At 37.0% G+C, this 20,738-nt stretch overlaps 4 protein-coding genes across 6 annotated transcripts; 1 reads left to right on the forward strand and 3 right to left on the reverse strand.

Moving 5' to 3' along the window:
- The first annotated feature begins 772 nt into the window (after positions 1 to 772).
- LOC105126729 (actin-depolymerizing factor-like) lies at positions 773 to 8,731 on the forward strand. The gene is made up of 3 exons (XM_011027685.1): positions 773 to 1,234; positions 1,556 to 1,821; positions 8,370 to 8,731. The coding sequence occupies exons 1-3, from the start codon at positions 1,211 to 1,213 to the stop codon at positions 8,518 to 8,520; spliced, it is 441 nt and encodes a 146-aa protein (XP_011025987.1). The 5' UTR covers positions 773 to 1,210; the 3' UTR covers positions 8,521 to 8,731.
- A 96-nt stretch (positions 8,732 to 8,827) lies between these two features.
- On the reverse strand, positions 8,828 to 9,610 carry LOC105126959 (inorganic phosphate transporter 1-4-like; the record flags this gene model as incomplete). The annotated part of the gene is made up of 1 exon (XM_011028024.1): positions 8,828 to 9,610. A coding segment is annotated over one exon (759 nt), but the record flags the coding sequence as incomplete, so codon positions are not given.
- Positions 9,611 to 9,941: 331 nt separating this feature from the next.
- On the reverse strand, positions 9,942 to 19,395 carry LOC105126731 (inorganic phosphate transporter 1-4-like). The gene is made up of 2 exons (XM_011027690.1): positions 19,330 to 19,395; positions 9,942 to 11,671 (listed from the first exon to the last, which is right to left on the reverse strand). Exon 2 carries the CDS (start codon positions 11,620 to 11,622, stop codon positions 10,003 to 10,005), a length of 1,620 nt encoding a protein of 539 aa, XP_011025992.1. The 5' UTR covers positions 11,623 to 11,671; positions 19,330 to 19,395; the 3' UTR covers positions 9,942 to 10,002.
- LOC105126730 (inorganic phosphate transporter 1-4-like) lies at positions 15,905 to 19,644 on the reverse strand. 3 transcript variants are annotated; one of them, XM_011027688.1, is made up of 2 exons: positions 19,506 to 19,644; positions 15,905 to 17,840 (listed from the first exon to the last, which is right to left on the reverse strand). In XM_011027688.1, exon 2 carries the CDS (start codon positions 17,789 to 17,791, stop codon positions 16,172 to 16,174), a length of 1,620 nt encoding a protein of 539 aa, XP_011025990.1. In that variant the 5' UTR covers positions 17,792 to 17,840; positions 19,506 to 19,644; the 3' UTR covers positions 15,905 to 16,171. The 3 variants fall into 3 exon arrangements, with proteins under 3 accessions (XP_011025990.1, XP_011025989.1, XP_011025988.1); XM_011027687.1 differs by lacking the exon at positions 19,506 to 19,644 and adding an exon at positions 18,017 to 18,208; XM_011027686.1 differs by lacking the exon at positions 19,506 to 19,644 and adding an exon at positions 19,330 to 19,418 and having other exon boundaries at positions 15,912 to 17,840.
- Positions 19,645 to 20,738: the final 1,094 nt, after the last annotated feature.

The raw sequence follows: 20,738 nt of genomic DNA on the forward strand, positions 1-20,738 counted from the left end.
AATGCAGAGAAGTAAGCCCCTAGGATAATCGCATATTTATTAATGAGTTGATTTATGACAAGTTTTATTTTAAATTAATTTTAAAAAATAAATCTTATATAACTTGATTAATTCAATCATATTTTTAATAATTAAATTGATTCAATTAAACTCGGTCCATGATATTTTAATAAAAACAATTAATTCCAGTAAAACTTGGTTAATTCAATCATGTTTTTAATAAATAAATTAATTCAATTAAACTCAGTCCATGTATTTTAATAAAAATAATTATCTCAAGTTAATATAATAATCTAAACCTAATTCTAAATCAATTACTAGATTGAATTTAATAAATATAGATAATCCTAGAGTAGTTGTTATATATGGTAAAGATCAAGAGGTATGGTAGTAGCGTTAATGCAACGCACCGTCCCCTTATAATGTTTGGTCATCTTCTCCTTTTATGTTGGGCTCTCTGATTCTTTGATTTCCATTGAATGTTTTCTTTCTTCCTCCTTTTCTTATGCTAGAGTGATTTCTCCTTTCATCAATGGTTAAATGCAAATTATATATATATATATAACACACAGAAAACCTTACTAAGATGCGAATGTCTTGAAACTTCATCCATATAAGATTGGACAGAAACGTAATCTGCTCTACTCGATTTTAACTCTTAGTTTGTTTTGTTAATGTCTCCAGATGTAAGAAACCTGAAGAGATATGAATAAAAATATAAAATAAATTGTTTTTTAAAATAATTTTTAAATGAATTTCTTTACTTCAATGAAAGGACACACAGACGAAAGGAAAGAAAAAGGAAACCGCAGCCACACTTTGTCGACGGTGGACACCTTAGCTATCCGTCAACAACATCCATGTCCTTTTTTTTGGTTTAACTTTCTGCACGAGGAAGAGTAGAAGAGCCCATACGCACCTCTCCTCACATTTCAGAATCTTTCACACCCTTCATAAATCTCTTTCCTTATCACACTTCTTACATCATACCCAAAAAAGAAGAGAGCAACAGAAGACATATTCTTTTGTCTTGAAAGCACTGAATTTCCTTTTTCTGTATTTCTTTTAACTTCTCTGTAACTTGGCCACTACCTTCCTTTTTTTGTTCTTTATAGATTTTTTAGAATTAGAGCGGCTGTGCTGTTTGTTTTGCTATCCTTCATTTACCTTATAACTCAGCTACAATTCTCTCGACTCTTTATAAGCTGTCATGAATTTCAGAGGTGCAAGTCGGGTATGCCCCATCTCCGTCTCTGTTTATTTCTACAAGGGCTTGTTTTCTTTTGTTAAAATGAGTTTGTTTTGACTGTCTATGTTGATGCTTGCATGGTTTTGCCTCTCTTGTTAACCAACGATGTTGTCTGGCTAAATTTGTCCCCTTTTTTCTATTTTGTTAGTAAAAGATTTGATCTTTTGGGGTAAAGAAGAGGAAATCCGTTGTTGTTTGAACCCATTTGTGATTAACCTTAAATGAACAGATTTTTTTTATACTTAGAAATTGCGTTGTAATTTGACAGCAAGTTATTGATGTGATTAATTCACTGTAAATTTCCAGGCCAATGCATCATCCGGCATAGGGGTTGCTGATCACAGCAAAAATACATTTATTGAACTTCAGAGGAAGAAGGTGCACCGATATGTGATCTTCAAAATTGAAGAGAAGAAGATGGAAGTTGTGGTCGAGAAGACCGGGGAGCCATCTGAGAGCTATGAAGATTTCGCTGCATCTTTGCCTGACAATGATTGTCGATATGCTGTCTATGACTTCGATTTCGTGACTTTTGAGAATTGTCAAAAGAGCAAAATCTTCTTCATTGCATGGTGAGTTTCTGCCTTTGATTCCCTTAATTTCGATTTGATTGGTTGGATTAGAAAATTATTTGAGACATGATAAATTTCCACGATTCTTTATACATGTGCTATGTTTTGATGAATCCTTCGAAAGATAACTTGTTATGGTATTTGGATGCCTTTTGCGTTGATCGTGGATTAGTTGTAATCATAAAATTGCCAAGTCTGATGGCATGCTATATATGGGATTTGATTTCTTTTCTTGTTGAAAGACATGACAAACCATGATGTGAATCTATCCCTGCAGATAAACCTTTTAAGAGGTATTGTTCCATTGGAATCATACAATGAGTTTTATCCTTTTAAAAAGCATTTCTTGAGAAGAGAGATGCTTTTTGAGCTTGTAAGTAACTAAAATCCTTGTTTTCTAGTTGATATGAGATTAATGGCATCATAACACATTTGGATCATCTTGTGTTTCAATATAGGCACTCCTAGACTAGCATATGCAACTTCCCCGGCCCTTTCCCCATGTGCAAATATTTGCACATAAATATCTGAATCATAGGCATCCATTCTTGCAATATAACACAAGGAAAGTTTTCTTGCCTTAGAAGAAAATAATGCTTTCTTATTCTCTTTATTTCTGTCATACAACAGGTATATATATACAACCCTACACTTTCCTAACAGAATAAGGAAGGACTAATTACTTCCTAAACTAGAAAACTAAATATTGTAAGAATCCCGTAAATTATAGGAATCCTAATACAAGTTAACATTCCCCCTCAAGTTGGTGCATAGATGTCACACATGCCCAACTTGTCTAAAAACCTGGAGAACTTGTTACTAGAAACCGCCTTAGTGAGAATATCTGCTACTTGGTCATCCGTTCCTATGGGAGGAACCTCAATTACTTTGTTATCTAGCTTTTCTTTAATAAAGAACCGATCAACCTCTACATGCTTGGTCCTATCATGTTGTACTGGATTATGAGCAATATCACGAGCAGCTTTATTGTCACAAAATAACTTCATCGATTGGCTATGGTTGACCCCCATATCTTGTAATAGAAACTTAAGCCACAAGAGTTCACAGATACCGAGTGCCATGCCTCTAAATTCAGCTTCTGCGCTTGATCTTGACACAACATTTTGCTTCTTACTTCTCCACGTTACTAGATTTCCTCCAACAAAGGTAAAATACCCGGATGTCGAACGCCTATCATCCGTGGATCCAGCCCAATCAGCATCCGTATAGCACTCAATTTTGAAATGCCTATTTTTTCGAAATAAAACACCTTTACCAGGGCTTCCTTTCAAGTAACTCAATATTCTCATGACTGCACTCATGTGTTGTTCTCCTGGATTGTGCATATATTGACTAATTACGCTCAAGGCATGAGCCAAATCTGGTCTAGTGTGACCCAAGTACATCAATCTTCCTACTAACCGTTGATACCTCCCTTTATCAATCGATCCTTGGGTCTGATCAATACCCAACTTCATTCCTTCAGCCAACGGAGTGGATACCGGCTTGCATGCTGTCATACCGGTTTCTTTTAATAGGTCAAGAACATACTTTCTTTGCGATAGAAATATCCCGGACTTGCACCTCGACACTTCAATCCCAAGAAAATATTTTAAAGAACCAAGATCTTTCATTTCGAATTCTGTGGACAAATAATTTTTTAAGGCTGCTTGCTCAGTAGGATCATTACCAGTAACTACCATATCATCCACATATACAATGAGAGCTGTAACCTTTCCATCCCGGTGTTTCAAGAATAACGTGTGATCCCAATTACTTTGTCTATACCCGAATGCTCTCATTGATTTGGTAAACCTACCAAACCAGGCTCGAGGAGACTGCTTCAACCCATACAATGATTTCTTAAGTCTACATACCTTTGGTTTCCATTTGTCTGGATCACTCCATCCGGGTGGAAGGTCCATGTAAATCTCCTCAGTTAAATCTCCATGGAGGAATGCATTTTTTACATCAAACTGTTGCAAAGGCCAATCTAGATTTGCTGCTAAGGACAGTAGAACACGAACTGTGTTGATTTTTGCCACTGGTGCAAATGTATCAGTGTAGTCAATGCCATATTTCTGTGTATATCCCTTTGCCACCAATCTTGCCTTAAAGCGATCTATTGTTCCATCTGCTTTGTATTTCACTGTATAAACCCATTTGCATCCCACAGATTTCTTTCCAGCTGGTAAGTCAGTTATTTCCCAGGTAGCATTCTTCTTCAACGATCTCAATTCTTCATTCATTGCATCTTTCCAGCGGGAATCTGCTAAGGCCTCCTGCACACTGTTAGGAATAGATACAGTAGATAATTGATATACAAATGACTTATTTGATTCTGATAGGTGACCGGTAGACACATAATTGTTTAATGGGTATCTCACTCTTGAATCAGAATTTGGTTCACTCAAGGAATACTTGTGTTTACATTTAAGATCTGCCTCGTAAATAGGTTTGGGAATACCTCGATTAATACGCTTTGGAAGGTGACGGGGTGAAATTGCATCCGATGTGGGAGACGATTGGTTATGAGAATTAACAGAGGATGAGTTCATACTTGGATCATGTATACCATCAGAAGGAAAATCCTGTGACAATTGCTGTAGTTGTTGCTCGGTTCTATTGTAAGTAATAGGCTGCAGCTCATTATCAAACCCCAACCTTGTGGGACCAGTAGGCTGTTCTTCCTCCTGCAATGTTTGTTGCTCATCAGAGTCGCTGTTTTTGGTAGCCTGATCACCATAACATGTGGATTGTTGCTCTTCTCTAGGTGCTGTGTGCTCCAGGCATGATGACTGCACTGGTTGCTCTTTGTGTAGCTCTTTTCTAGCCACAGGAGAGTAATCAAATGTCAAAACTTCAGTATTATCTCGGGTTAGAACTTCACTGCTTCGATACTCCTCCTGAAGTGAGGACGTGGAGGGTCCAAAAAACATTTCATTCTCATGAAAATTCACATCCAATGTAATAAACATTCTTTTACTCGAAGGATGATAACAACGATATCCTTTCTGGGTAGTAGCATAGCCCAAAAAAACACAACGAATGGCGCGAGGCTCAAGTTTATTATGCCGTTGAGAAGGATGCAGGTGAACAAAAGCTACACACCCCATGACCCGTGGGGGAAGATTGGGAGTCGGTGGACTGTTAATCTGAGATGTGAGAGCCTGAAATGGTGTATGGAAGTTGATATTATGAGAAGGAAGACGATTAATAAGATAAGCTGCAGATGTAAGCGCCTCTCCCCAATACTGTAGAGGCAGATGTGCTGCAATGAGCAAAGCACGAACCATTTCTAACAGGTGTCTATTTTTCCGTTCAGCAACCCCATTCTGTTGAGGAGTATATGGGCACGTGGTCTGATGAACAATACCATGCAGTTCCAAGAAGGAACGAAGTTCTAAATTAACATATTCACCGCCATTATCACTTCTAAGAACTTGGATCTTGCTGTTGTATTGCACCATAATCATTTTATGAAATCTCTGAAAGGCTGAACTGACTTCGCTTTTTGATTTCAACAAGGCGACCCAAGTCATTCTGGTACAATCATCAATAAAAGTAACAAACCAGTGAGCACCACCAAGAGTAGATATTTTCGACGGTCCCCATACATCAGAATGTACAATCATAAAAGGAATGGTACTTTTATTGAAACTTGGAGGAAAAGAGGTTCGATGGCTCTTAGCCATTTCACAAACATCACATTTAAATTGGGAAACATCAGTCCTAACAAATAAATTTGGAAATAACTTGTGTAGATAGCTGAAGGAAGCATGCCCAAGACGTCTGTGCCACATCCAGATATCTGACACTTTATTAGTATTCCTTTGAGACCCATAACTGGAAGGAGCTTGAGTCAACAAGCTAGAACTGCTGGTGGTCAGTTCCAAGTAATAAAGTTTTCCTCTTCTAATACCATAACCAATCGTCTTCCGCGTCTGGATATCCTTAAAAACACAAAAATATGGCCAAAAAATAACCAAACAATGTAAGGTAAGGGTTATTTGAGCAACAGACAACAAATTATAGTTTAAAGAGGGAACTACAAGAACAGTGTCAAGTTCCATGGTATCAGTAAGGGAAACAATGCCTTCCCCAATAACAGGAACGACATTACCATTAGCAACATTGACCTCAGTTTGGGCTGATGTTTTTAGTGATGGAACCTGTCTAGAATCGCAAGTCATATGTTCAGTAGCTCCAGAATCAATTATCCATGTATTATTCATAACAGAAGTAGAAGTACTTAGTGCCTTACCATCTCTACCTGTTGCAGCAACCATGGCAGATGCCTTGTCTGCTATCTGGTCCGAATCCATCCTGGTTTCTGCAATAGAGGCTCCTGACTTGTTGCACCGAGGATCACGGGTTTTATCCCAATTCTCAGGATATCCAATCAGCTCAAAACAACGACTCTTAGAGTGTCCTGGCAGGCCACAGTGTGGGCATTTTCCTTGGGAACGATCCCAGCTTGGCTGGCTAGGTCGAGTTTGTCCTGGCCGGTTTTGTGACCCTCCTCGGTTCAACCCAGAGGATGATCCACGGGTTTTTGTTGCCATGGCAGCAGGTTCACTCTTGTCAACCTCCATCTTCATTGCTTCCTTCCTATCAGCTTCACGACGAACATATGCATAAGAAGCCTGAAGGCCAAGTGGGGGATCCTTCCGTAGCACTTCTCCACGTACCTGATCAAACCTGTCATCAAGACCACCAAGAAATATATAGACTCGTTGTCTCTCAGTGGATTTCTGAAATATCTTGATGTCATTTTCACACTCCATGGATACTCTATTAAAGTGATCCAATTCTTGGAAAATCTCAGTTAGCTCCCCAAAATAGGTTGCCAAAGGTCGGCTATTCTGACGAAGACGTGATGCCTTTTGATTCAATGAATAAATTCTAGCCTCGTCATTCTCATCAAAGTAAGCTGCTTTAAGGGAGTCCCAAATCTCCTTTGATGTAGACAACCGAATGTACCGTTTCATAATCTCAGGCTTCATTGAAGACAAAAGCCAACTCTTGATTTTTTGATCTTCAGAGAACCAGTCATCATATTTAGGATCGTCTTCATGAGGTGCCTTGATCGACCCACGGAGATATCCCATCTTCTTCCTTCCAGCAATATGGATCTGAATGAGAGGAGCCCATAAATCATAGTTTTTTTCATCCAAAACCATACCAATATTAAAGCTTGAATTTTCTGTCTGCACCATGATTGGAGCAGCTGCTAGAGCATCTTGAGAACCGGCCCCCTTTTCTTCAGCCATCTCTCTTACTGTTGGTATAGCCTAAAACTTGCAGTTTTGATAGATTTTGAAACAATACAAACAGACTTACAAAGCAGGGGAGGGGCAGCAACAACTTTACAGTTGCTCGTTGAAACCGGCAGCAACAACTCTAAGTTGCTCGCTGCAATTACTTAGAGATACGGCAGGAAGCGAAAATATTTAGGGTTCAGTGTTTTCTTTTCTATTTCAGCTCTGATACCAAGAAGAAAATAATGCTTTCTTATTCTCTTTATTTCTGTCATACAACAGGTATATATATACAACCCTACACTTTCCTAACAGAATAAGGAAGGACTAATTACTTCCTAAACTAGAAAACTAAATATTGTAAGAATCCCGTAAATTATAGGAATCCTAATACAAGTTAACAGCCTTCATGTGTCTAGCCTTCACAATTTCTTGTTATACTGAAAAGGCTTGGAGCTGTTAGGGTGATGATTATGATAGTATTTGCATAATGCCACTAAGGTAACCACAAAAGTTGCACTCTGTTTTTCTGCGATTTGTCCACAATAACAATTGCAAATGGTCATATACACATATATGTACAAATGTTATGTTCATACATGTACTTGTAAATCTATCTAGTAAATAAATCAATCTAGTTAAGATGATTGGACATCTTCTTTTAGTGTTTATGATAAGAATAAATTTTTTGTTTCAGATGTTACTGTAAGTCTGCTTTAAGTTGTGTTCTGTAGTTTACCCTTTCAAGTTAAACATGGTATTTTGATGTCTATCTAGTACGATGATGAGCTCATTAGGTAAATGAGGAGGTTCGGCCCTCAGAGGTATCTTTGTCTGTCTGAGAGCATGAATTGATATTCAATACAATTTGATTACGCTAAGTCTGTACTCTAGGTTGCTTTTTTTCCCCTTTAGATCTGTCTTGTATCATTTTACTTATAATAGCCTTATAACCTTGAAGTAAATATAGAATTTGTAATTTGGATTTTGGACTTTGGAGTCATGAATTTGCATTTTCTCGCTGCCTGTGTTGTTATGCCAAAGAAATGTTCTGCCACAGCTTTATGCCAAAGACTGACAGACCCATGCCATGAAAATAATTTGATGGCCTATTCATTCTGTTTATTCTCCTGCCAACTTTTATACCTTTTCTTATGGGCAAGAGCTCTGATTATTGATTCCAGCTGCAATTTTTCACGCCTCTGAAGAAATTTTGTGTGTTTCCATCCACACAGCAGAAAAATTGATTTCTTCTTTCATTCATTCAATGTATGACCATTTGATCAGGTGTCCTTCAACCTCTCGAATCCGTGCAAAGGTGCTCTATGCCACGTCTAAAGAGAGATTTAGAAGGGAGCTGAATGGTATCCACTATGAGATTCAGGCTACTGACCCTACAGAGATGGATCTTGAAGTGATCAGAGACCGTGCAAATTAAAGAGTCCATACCATTAATGGTTTCTTCTGAGGAAAACAAGTTTGTCAAGCTCTTGCCAACTTGCGAATTAATGCCTCCTTGTTCCATTATTCTACGTACAGGATCCTTATGTGGACAAGATAAACTACATGTTACTTAAATAACTAGCATTGCGGAAGTGTGATAAGCAGCTCTGTGCTATTATATTGGAAATTCCTGCTAAATTCAGCTTCTGCACTGGAATCTGTAGCAGATAAACATCAGCAAATCGAATTTCATTTACATATGTACTCCAATGAACTAACGAATCAATACAAAAATAAATGAGAGGGGTTTTTTTTCCAGGCCACCATTACTGCTCTTGCTCCTCAATTCTCACGGGACATCGTCTCAAAGACGTCCCCTTCGATTCTGGCACCAAGAAAGTAAACAGCAGACCCAAGAGGTTAATAAAACCTAGTACAATAAGCGAATTGCGCACCCCAATACCAGCAGGGTATCCAGCACAGGCCTTGGCTTTGTCCGGGTTCTGAGCCGAATATAAATCGAATGCACCAACTATAGCCCCAAGCTTCCCTGATGCTTCTGATATACGGTGGCATGCGGACCTCAACCTTGCTGGGAAAATGTCGGCTGTCACAACAAATGTGGTGGCATTGGGTCCAAAATTTGCAAAGAAGAAGGTTATTGAGTGCATCATCACGAATCCTATTTGGTTTTCCTTGCGAGTCCAGTGGTCGTCAGGGATGGCCGAAGCAAATATAAACACTGTCATGAAGAAGGCCAGCAAGTGGATGGCAAATCTTCCCGATCTGTCAATCAAAGCCACTGTGAACCAGTAGCCTAGAACGGTACTCCATAGAGTAATAAGTGTTTGTAACCTTGCAATTCCATAAACCTCTTGAATTTCATTTATAGTTTTTGCGCGAGGAATCCTTCCAATTGCGCTAAAGAAATCTTTTTGGGAAACATTTTGGTTGAAGAATGCAACCCAGTAAGTGAAACTCGTGGCATCGAAGAAACTATGACGAGAACAAACCAAAAGATTTGGCTGGTTGCTTATTATGACATGTGAAAGGCCTGGTAGACATATCCATGGACAAGAATGACAGGTTCAAGTTTAAGAAGAGCCTTGGTCATACCAAACAACTTGTTTTACGGCATAAATTTTGATCTGAGCCATGGATTGTGTTCAAATTATATGTCATTAAAGTTGATAATTAAACTTTATATATTCATATATTATTTTTATTTCATCATATCATTTAAATTGCGTCAATTTTTGTGATTATCAACCTGTAAAGGTTTGTATCAGTACCTCTCAATTACTCTGCATAATTTTTTCATAATAGAGATAGGTTGATAAAAATTTAGATCATTGAATACTGTCCTGTTGTGTGAACTTAGCTCCAACTTTGGCACTGGCCCATAACAGGAAAGGAAAATTGAAAAATCTATCATGTGTTTAACAAACTTATTCTAGAGTAGTGGCTAAAGCAAAATTTAAACCGCGGGCACTGTCCTGTTATGTAATCTTGGCTCCACATTTGGCACTGACCCCTCATCAGTCTCATTCTCACCAGACATCTCCTCCAAGGATTTTCCCTTTGATTCAGGGACCAAGAAAGTAAACACCATGCCGAAGAAGTTGACGACACCCAGGACAAGGAGTGAATTCTTCACACCAATGCCTGCAGGGTACCCTGCATCGGCCTTGGCCTTGTCCTGGTTCTGAGCCAAATATAAGAACCCGAATGCACCCACAATTGCTCCGAGCTTCCCAGAAGCTGCTGATATACCGTGGCAAGTGGACCTTAACCTTGCAGGGAAAATCTCGGCTGGTACAACAAATGTGGTGGCATTAGGTCCAAAGTTCGCAAAGAAGAAGGTCAATGAGTATATAATCACGAATCCAATTTGGTTGTCCTTGTGGGTCCAGTGGTTGTAAGGAATGGCCAACGCAAACATGAACACTGTCATGAAGAAGAAACCCATCAATTGGATTGCAAACCTTCCTATCCTGTCAATAAAAGCCACTGTGAACCAGTAACCTGGGACAGTACTGCAAAGAGCGATAAGAGTTTGCGCCCTTGCAATTCTATAAACCTCATCGATGGCATTCATGGTCTGTGCTTTGGGAATCCATCCGATCGCGCTAAATATATCCTTTTGGAAAAGATTTTGGCTGTAGAATGCAATGTCAAGCAAGAACCATGTGGTTGTTGTTCCAAGCAAGTGGAGTCCGTGGCGATGAAGGAACTTTTTTGTGAACAGACCAAATTGATTGGACTTGTCCTCGGTCAGTTGCTCGACCTTCTGCTCTTCCACCTCAAGATCCACCTGCAGAACTCTTGACATATCAGTCGCAGCCTGTTTTGCATTCTTGGCGACAAGTGCAGTGTAACGGGCAGTCTCAGGCATCTTCATCCTCCAGTAGTAGGTAAGTGCAGCGGGAAGCGCTCCAACCATTAGAATTATACGCCAAACGTAGTCAGCTTGTGGGACAGTTGAGGCAAGTGCATCAACCTGGTAAGATGGAGCATCAAACCAGGCCTTAAATGCAGATGATATAATTATAGCAAATATTCCACCAGCCAAAATTCCAAAACCTTGCATTGCAAAAACTGCAGCAATGAAGGCACCGCGAGTCTTCTTGTTAGCATATTCAGACATGATGGTGGCAGAAAGTGGATAGTCACCTCCAATACCAAACCCAAGCCAGAAACGAAAGAAGCAAAGGGTCGACATGACAGCCTTAGCATCACTGCTAAATGAAAGACCCGAGGCAATCGAACATATGACCATGAGCATAAGAGTCATACCATACACTTTCTTCCTTCCCATCTTGTCACCAAGCCAGCCAAAGAAGAGCTGGCCCGAAAGAGTTCCACAGAACGCCACACCATTAACAGCTGCCGATACATTGGGAGGCAAACTACCAGGCTTCTCTGCTCCATCAACATGGTAATATATGCGGCCAAGCAATTTGGTGACAAGGGATATGCAGAAGAGGTCATAGGCATCGGTGAAGAATCCCATACCAGCAATAATAATTGCAGTGAAGTGATACCATTGTGTTTTTGCCACATCAAGCGCATTGAGAACCTGTAATTCCCTGGCCATGACTACCTAGCTTATGTAGGAAAATGCCTTTCCTTGCTCTCTCTTTTCTCTGAAAAACTCTTCACCAAAGTTCTGTGAGAAAAAGGGACAAAAAAGAGGGAGAGAAAAGCTAGAAAGAAAGAAATTGATAAAGAAGCTCGTTTGGTTCACGAAAGATGGTGTTTCTTGAATGTATAAGCGACGAGCACCCCTTAAATTCTTAATAAAGCAGCAAGGCAGGCAAATATACCACGGGCATATTCCCCCCCTGTTTTCGCCCGCCCTCTTTCCTCGGTCAATAACCCTTTTCATTTACGTTGCGTTTATGTTCATCCCTTTTACACCTACAATGATAACTTTACCTCTATTTCGGTGGCTACAACTATTATTCGAACTAAAAAAAGTCGTCGTCGTTGTCGTCTTCTTCTTCTTCTTCTTTAATTATTATTATTATAGAATTTATGGTTTATTAATTTTAGTGAAAGTTACAAGAGAGTTGAGCAATTGTAGAGGTTTGGTTCCCTTATTTCAAGTTATATAGATTTCAGTTAAATTGAATTTATTTTCTATAACTAAATTAAAATTATCAACCACTTGAAGTATGATGAGACAATCACCATGAACAAAGGTCCATAGCCATGACTTCTCCTGCTCCCAGCTTGCACGAGTCAAAGCAACAGTCCTGGTGAGTGTAGGAGGGTGACAATGAAAAATTCTAGTCATTAATTCCATGTGGTTGGTCAACATTATGGACATATCTCTTAAAAATGGTCTGGCAGGTAAGGGATGGACAATGATTAATAATTTGGTTCCAATTTTTGTTTGGTGTAATTTGATTATTATCAGTGTCTTCTTTGAAAATTTTGTGTATAATACTTTTTAATTAAAAATATATTATAATTTTTTTAAAATATTTTTATCGTTAACATATTAAATTTATTAAAAAACATATAAAAATATCAATTTGATATTTTTTATATAAAAAACAAATTATAACAAAAAAATTAAAATAAAAATCACTCATTGCACTTCTTACCTGTAACTACGCAGACAAGCAACTAGAACGGGCCTCCCCTCCAAAAGAGAGGGCCATCGTGTAACATGTGCTATTATTATTTATGATGTGACTATCCTTAATTTGAATGAATGTAATATATATATATATATCAAACCGAACAATTTACAGAAGAGAGAGAATAAAGTTGCATAGCCATAGACTCGATACAAGTATGAATTGAATATAGAGAATTTATTTTTTGGAACTCTAATGAATGTGCGTTTTTAAATTATGTTTTAAAAATAATATCAATTAATGTACAAATTAATTTGAAGACACTTCTAATTAACCCGAAGGGGTTGTTCAAATTCTTAATTCATGAAAACTATATACAAGTTATAACCATAAGATTTGATCTCTTGTTTCTCATCAAATTAACGACAAAAAAGAGAAACTTTATCAGTTCTAGATTCTAAGTGAAAGGCAATACAAACATCGCAACCTTCTACCACACAAAATGTTAATTTCTAGATCTGATAGGATCTTAGGAAAATAAATTGAAATGAATAATTTAGGTTATTCCCAAGTCAAACCAGTATCAGAAAAGTGCTACAAATATGAAAAACATGGGCATCATTTCGGTGATTATTAGAAAACAAAAATATGTTAATGAGGGCGGGGGCAGAGCGAGTTGTGTTGACCTATGAAGGTTAGGAGAAATTAAGAGTCTGGGGATGAATATGCTTACATGGGTGTGAAGTTGCTGCTAACACCTAGGGTTACTGAGGATTTGTAGCTACGCTAGTAATTTATAACTCTTCGATGCATAAAACTTAATAACTTTTTCGATATATGTAGTTGTGAAAATATTATAGGCAAAAATATTGCATAAAAATTAAAATCACCATTAGAATATTGAACCATATAAAATTGGATGGATTGAGGTAAAATATAAAATAAAAGTAACTCGATGTTTTAAAGTTTCTTTTTTCATCGGAAAGTATAGATATGAATTGTTGAGATAGGGCTTGAGAATTTGATTCGGAGTATTTACAGTGATAAGCCAAAATAGTGAGATGTTGCACTTGAATAGTCAGAATTCGCATACAATAATGTCAAACATAATACAAAATGTAAAAAATTATTCAAAATTATATACATGCAGTGTTCAAGATATGTACTTGATCTTGTATCAATTTAGAAAGGTACTGGATATATCACAGACTATACATGTAAAGATGAGACATAAATTGCAAAAAATCTATGTCAAATACAAGAAGATGGTCAATAAACACGATTAATTGTGCTAAAGTATTTGATGAAGGAGATATGCTGATGGTTTTTCAACATAGGAAGAGATTTTCAATAGGAACATATAACAATCTACAATAAAAAAAAGTATGGACCTTATAACATACTAAAAAAATAATCAATAATAATATTTATATTGTCAATTATTCGGATAATAGGAGTTTTTGTAAGATTTTTAATGTTTGAGATATCTATAAAAAAAATTAAAAATTGTATATAAAGGGTAAGTCTTAATTCAAAAGGCTTAATTTTAATGTTTAATTAAGTAAATATTAACTACTAGAATGTTAACTATTCATTTATTTTGGAAGGATTAGGTTAATAAAATGACAAATTATGTTAAAAAGGACATAAAAGAACTAATTCCATTCCATGGATTTGATACTATTTCTGTTTCAAGACTCTGGATTGTGGGCAATTCATAGGGAGATTTTGTGGCTCGAAATTTACGCGAAAGGAAAACTAAGGCGTAGTTTCTTGTCGATTATGTATGTATTTGTATTTTAATTTTTAATTAGTGACATTGATGCCAATATTTTCACCCATTAACGTCAAGGGACAAATTACACGAGCAAATAAAGTTGATAATTAAAATTTTTATTTCCATACTTTATTTCTAATGCACTATATCATTTAAATTATATCTATTTTATAATTATAGATTTGTGGTTTAAGTTGTTAGAAAATATAATTATGGTTGCTTTTTAAAATATTTTTTACTTAGAAATATATTAAAATAATATTTTTTTATTTTTAAAAAAATCATATTTGATATTAACACATCAAGATGATTCACAAACATCAAAAAAATATTAATTTTAAGTAAAGAAAAAAATCAAAAAATTTTAAATTTTTATTAAAATGTTTTGAAATATAAAAACAAATATTGGTGATATACCCAGATGAAATACCCAAAATTTTTTGAAATAGCAATTATAATTATGTGGGAATGTTCTCAAATAATAAATAAATAAAAATATGCCTCCTAAATTCCACATGACCATGGAGTCATTTCCATTTCATTTATACCTTTTGTTTATGAGAATTCCAAGTGCATTTTAAAGAGTTCCGTTCAGATTTATAACATGAAAGAATCAAACTACCTAACAGGATAGGCAAGTATGAACCTTCTGCAAGTCATCATTAAGAGTTTTCGGCTCCTAAAAGCAGTGTAGCTTGTCTTCTTAGATTCTGGAAAGTAGTCAAAGGTTCTTAAATAGTGATGGTGGTTCCCGATTCACACGTAATTCCTGGTACCTGTGCCATAATTGATGCTCCGATGCTGCTGGCTGGCTCTTGACCGTTAAGTCGTCGGTATACACAGGGTAAGTCTTTTTCAACACGAACACACGCATGGAAGCAACTGAAGTTTCGTAAGTTTCGTTAACTCCTCGTGAGGCAAAAAGGTACTAGTTTGGAGGAAGAAATTGACATGCAACAGGGAGAGGAATTAAAGGGTCTCCAGAATTTTCGTTCAAGTGTCACCCTGTAAAGATTTGCACCATTGCCTCGCAATTACTCTTGCATAGATAGGTTGATCGATTTTCAAAGTAAGAAAAATGGGGGTGTAGAAGTAGGTGAAGGCAAAGAAATGGGGGTGTAGAAGTAGGTGAAGGCAATTACTTAGAAAAATAAAATGCTAATTTGAGAGTTTGGTTGGTTTTTACAGGTTTTTTTAATGTAAAAATATATTAAAATAATATTTTTAAAAAAAATAAATAAATTTAAAGAAAGGTCTTAAGGAACACCTCTAATTCTCGGAATGAGTTAATTTAAAGAAAGGTCTCAAGGAACACCTCTAATTCTCGGAATGAGTTTTCTTAGTTTCCTAGGTTCTTTTTTTTCCACCTGCGACAATACTAGGAATTGACTTTTGAACCCTAGTGCACGTCTATATCAAAATGGAGGTCCAGCTAAAGTATGGAATCATTCACACCTCACTTTCGAGGACATTGCAGAAAAAAACAAGAAAGATGCAAGAAATCAAAATAAGCAAAGGAAATGGAGGATAATGTCCATGTGGTTAGAATCGATTGGAATGCAAAAGCTAAACTCATCATCACAATAGCGTTTCAACAATGTAAACTTCTTTTGACATTTCAGCAAGTTGAAGTGACATAAAAGAGACCTGATTTACTCGGTAACTTGCAAGGCTGAGGAAGACAGAGCAGGGGGGGAGACACACGATAACAAGAGAGGTATATTGAAAAATCTATCAAGGGTTTAACTAACTTATAATAGAGAACTGGATAAAGGAAATATTTAAACCAACGGTACTGTCCTGTTATGTGAACTTTGCTCCCCAGTTGGCACAGACCCCTCATCAGTCTCATTCTCACCAGACATCTCCTCCAAGGACTTTCCATTTGATTCAGGGACCAAGAAGGTAAACAGTATGCCGAAGAAGTTGACGACACCCAGGACAAGGAGTGAATTCTTCACACCGATACCTGTAGGGTACCCTGCATCGGTCTTGTCCTTGCTCTGGCTCTGAGCCAAATATAGGAACCCGAATGCACCCACAATTGCTCCGAGCTTCCCAGAAGCTGCTGATATACCGTGGCAAGTGGACCTTAACCTTGCAGGGAAAATCTCGGCTGGTACAACAAATGTGGTGGCATTAGGTCCAAAGTTCGCAAAGAAGAAGGTCAATGAGTATATAATCACGAATCCAATTTGGTTGTCCTTGTGGGTCCAGTGGTTGTAAGGAATGGCCAACGCAAACATGAACACTGTCATGAAGAAGAAACCCATCAATTGGATTGCAAACCTTCCTATCCTGTCAATAAAAGCCACTGTGAACCAGTAACCTGGGACAGTACTGCAAAGAGCGATAAGAGTTTGCGCCCTTGCAATTCTATAAACCTCATCGATGGCATTCATGGTCTGTGCTTTGGGAATCCATCCGATCGCGCTAAATATATCCTTTTGGAAAAGATTTTGGCTGTAGAATGCAATGTCAAGCAAGAACCATGTGGTTGTTGTTCCAAGCAAGTGGAGTCCGTGGCGATGAAGGAACTTTTTTGTGAACAGACCAAATTGATTGGACTTGTCCTCGGTCAGTTGCTCGACCTTCTGCTCTTCCGCCTCAAGATCCACCTGCAGAACTCTTGACATATCAGTCGCAGCCTGTTTTGCATTCTTGGCGACAAGTGCAGTGTAACGGGCAGTCTCAGGCATCTTCATCCTCCAGTAGTAGGTAAGTGCAGCGGGAAGCGCTCCAACCATTAGAATTATACGCCAAACGTAGTCAGCTTGTGGGACAGTTGAGGCAAGTGCATCAACCTGGTAAGATGGAGCATCAAACCAGGCCTTAAATGCAGATGATATAATTATAGCAAATATTCCACCAGCCAAAATTCCAAAACCTTGCATTGCAAAAACTGCAGCAATGAAGGCACCGCGAGTCTTCTTGTTAGCATATTCAGACATGATGGTGGCAGAAAGTGGATAGTCACCTCCAATACCAAACCCAAGCCAGAAACGAAAGAAGCAAAGGGTCGACATGACAGCCTTAGCATCACTGCTAAATGAAAGACCCGAGGCAATCGAACATATGACCATGAGCATAAGAGTCATACCATACACTTTCTTCCTTCCCATCTTGTCACCAAGCCAGCCAAAGAAGAGCTGGCCCGAAAGAGTTCCACAGAACGCCACACCATTAACAGCTGCCGATACATTGGGAGGCAAACTACCAGGCTTCTCTGCTCCATCAATATGGTAATATATGCGGCCAAGTAATTTGGTGACAAGGGATATGCAGAAGAGGTCATAGGCATCGGTGAAGAATCCCATGCCAGCAATAATAATTGCAGTGAAGTGATACCATTGTGTTTTTGCCAAATCAAGCGCATTGAGAACCTGTAATTCCTTGGCCATGACCACCTGGCTTATCTAGGAAAATGCCTTTCCTTGCTCTCTCTTTTCTCTGCAAAAATTGAAACCGGAGTAAAAACCATGCAATATAACAAGGATCTTTAGAAAATAATATCGAAAATTTATATGAGTTTGCTTAAGAGCCGGTGATAATTGAAATTCCAATTGGCGTCACCAATATAAAAAAGAACACAGAAAAACAAACAAACAAAAGAAAGCCATTCTCACTCTTCACGTAACTTGGGGACGGTAGGACTAATTCTCAAGACAGCAATAAAATACATAGATTCTAATTTTGTTAATTACAAGTTTTGAATTTTTTACACAATTTTTTATACAACGAAGAAAACAGCATATTTAAAGATTTATCGGAAGAGACTATCCTCTTAGTCAAATGGTAGGTCCAACTGCTACTCTTTTTCTTAATCACCTCACTTAATTTAGCTTCCTGGAGAGCAAGGAGCAGTGTATGAGACAAGTAAAAGAAAGTAACAGACACAATTAGACAAAAGAGCAGTTACTCTATTTCACACAGATCTTTTTGGAGGTAACTATGAAACAAACAAACAAACAAATAAATAAATAGCCCATTAATCTTCTAGAGAGGAAAAACTTCCGTGACGATAGGAAATTTAAAGTAAAAGACAAGGAGAACTCATAGTAGCTAATAAGAAATCTCTTTCACACTGGACAACCACAGATGCAAGCTACCACAGATGTTTAGCAATTTTCCATGGCTAAAAGCTCTGTCAAGACAACGACAAATAAGACAAATTCATGCTCGTAAAAAACATTAAATCTCATACGCTATTGTGAACAAAAAGAGAAGCTGAGAATTCATCGAAAAAAAAAATAGAGAGAGAGCTGAAAAGGCAATTTTCTAAATGTAACAACAACATTTGAAAGTGGACTACAGCAAGAAAATCTAAATTTAAAGAGAGAAAAAATAAAAGCAGGGGTATAAAAGAAACACCTCTACTATTGGATTCAGGCAGGATGGATGGACAAGAAGTATTATTATGTTTTTTTTAACAAAACAAGAACATGGGAGAGAGTTTCCTTACTCTACGTAGAATTTTAAATAGTAATTTCAATTAATTCAAAGCTTTGATTCTTACAAGAACATATATTTAAAGGGATGCTTAGCTTTTGCAACTGATCGGGTGAGATCCTAGAATTAATTAGACTCGTAATAATAAATTAATAAAGAAGATCAACCGGCGATTGTGGCAGCATTTGGGGACCAAAAAAATCAAAACTGAATCACAATTTGCAGCAAGGAAGTTGAAATATAGATCCAGACAGGTCTCAACTGGCAATACTTGATATCAGATTTGAACCTAAATTGTTTCTTGATCAAAAATTTTCAGAAAAAAAATGTATATGGAGAAAGCGAGAAGATCATGAGTATAACAAAAGTGGTATATTGTCGTTTTTTTCCCTCCCTCTTTTGCATGCGTGAGAGAAACACAAGAAATGACAAGAATACAAGGCGAGAAAACCCCATAAAAGAGAGAGCTTTAATATGCGCACTAGCTAACCTTCCTTCCTTCACGAATCTTGCTGTCTTCCTCGAGAGAGTGAGGCGGGACGAAGAGGAGGGAAATAAAAAGGTTGAAAAAAAGAAATTGGTGAGGAAGAATGCTGTGGTTCAAGTAAGAGAGTGTGTCTTGGATATATATACAAGTAATAAAGCGGCAAAGGGAGGGAAATATGCCACCGGCATATTCCTCTCTCTAATCTGGCGCCCTCTTTCCTCGGTCAGCGGCCCACGCGCTTGTCCATTTACCTTGCCGTTTTATCTCCTTCGACACTTGCAGTAATAGCTTCGGCCTCTTTCGTTGGCCACCGCTATTATTCAACCTAAAAAAATCTTATATTATTTATTTTATTGGAAGTTGTCAGTGTGCTGGCCAATTGGATCGAGGTAAAGGCTTTCTTTCCTCAGGTCAAGCTATCAGTTAAATTATGTAACAGTTCTAGTGAGCTTGAGGGGGGGGTGGGGTCATCCCCGTGGGAGAAAGAAACTCTAGTTCTTGTTCCACGTGGTCGTCGGTCAACATTATGAACATTTGAGATAAAAAGTGGCCTGAATTTCGTGGATGGAGGGGATGCATAGTGACCGGTTGTTATACCTCGTTGCAGTAACTGTGTAAAGACAAACAAGGAGGAATGGGCCACCCTCCCTGAAGTCTACAAGGGCCAGCATTGTCGTTTGTGTGTGATGTAATTAATTAATTATATATATATAAAAGATAATTTTAGTTTAATTATTTTGGTCCAAGGATTTGGTTTTGTGGTTATCTTAAAAAAAAATGATTTTCTTAGTATATTTTTATGATTTTGACATGCTAATATAAAAAATATAACAAATTATTTTAATAAGGATTTGGTTCTGTGGTTATCTTAAAAAGAAAAATTGATTTTTTTAGTTTATTTTTATGATTTTAACATGTTAATATAAAAAATATAACAAATTATTTTAATTTATTTTTAAATATAAAATATATTTGAAAAATACTGTGCATCGTATCAAAACACAATTCAAGGTGTTAAACTAAGCAAATCAATTTTTATTTTTTTACAAAGATTTGTTATGTTAGGATGTCATATGTATTAGGTATTGTGACATGGACTGTTTTCTTTTTTAAAAAATATTATTTATTTGAAAATATATTAAAATTGATTTTTTTATTTATTTTTATATAAAAACATTAAAATCTTAAAAAACTAAAAAAATACTAATTTAGTATTTTTTTTAAATGAAGCTTTTTTTAAATATACAAAAAAAAGTTACCATACTCTTAAACACTAATAATTCATCATGACCAATTTATTATTCCATAAAAGAGAAAAGAAAATTAAACAGTAGTAATTCATCATGACCGATTTATTATTCCATAAAAGAGAGAAGAAAATTAAATTGGCATAAAAGTTATTTGGGGTTGCG

The sequence above is a fragment of the Populus euphratica genome, unplaced genomic scaffold, assembly GCF_000495115.2.
Source record: "Populus euphratica unplaced genomic scaffold, PopEup_1.0 scaffold30.1, whole genome shotgun sequence".
In the NCBI taxonomy this organism is placed as follows: domain Eukaryota; kingdom Viridiplantae; phylum Streptophyta; class Magnoliopsida; order Malpighiales; family Salicaceae; genus Populus; species Populus euphratica.

Excerpts from the sequence above, each read along its gene's own strand:
- LOC105126729 (XM_011027685.1), top strand. The coding sequence starts at position 1,211 with ATGAATTTCAGAGGTGCAAGTCGG. Across the intron at positions 1,235-1,555 it reads ATTTCAGAGGTGCAAGTCGG|GCCAATGCATCATCCGGCAT; the intron begins GTATGCCCCATC and ends GTAAATTTCCAG. Across the intron at positions 1,822-8,369 it reads AAAATCTTCTTCATTGCATG|GTGTCCTTCAACCTCTCGAA; the intron begins GTGAGTTTCTGC and ends CCATTTGATCAG.
- LOC105126730 (XM_011027688.1), bottom strand. The coding sequence starts at position 17,791 with ATGGCCAAGGAATTACAGGTTCTCAATGCGCTTGATTTGGCAAAAACA.
- LOC105126731 (XM_011027690.1), bottom strand. The coding sequence starts at position 11,622 with ATGGCCAGGGAATTACAGGTTCTCAATGCGCTTGATGTGGCAAAAACA.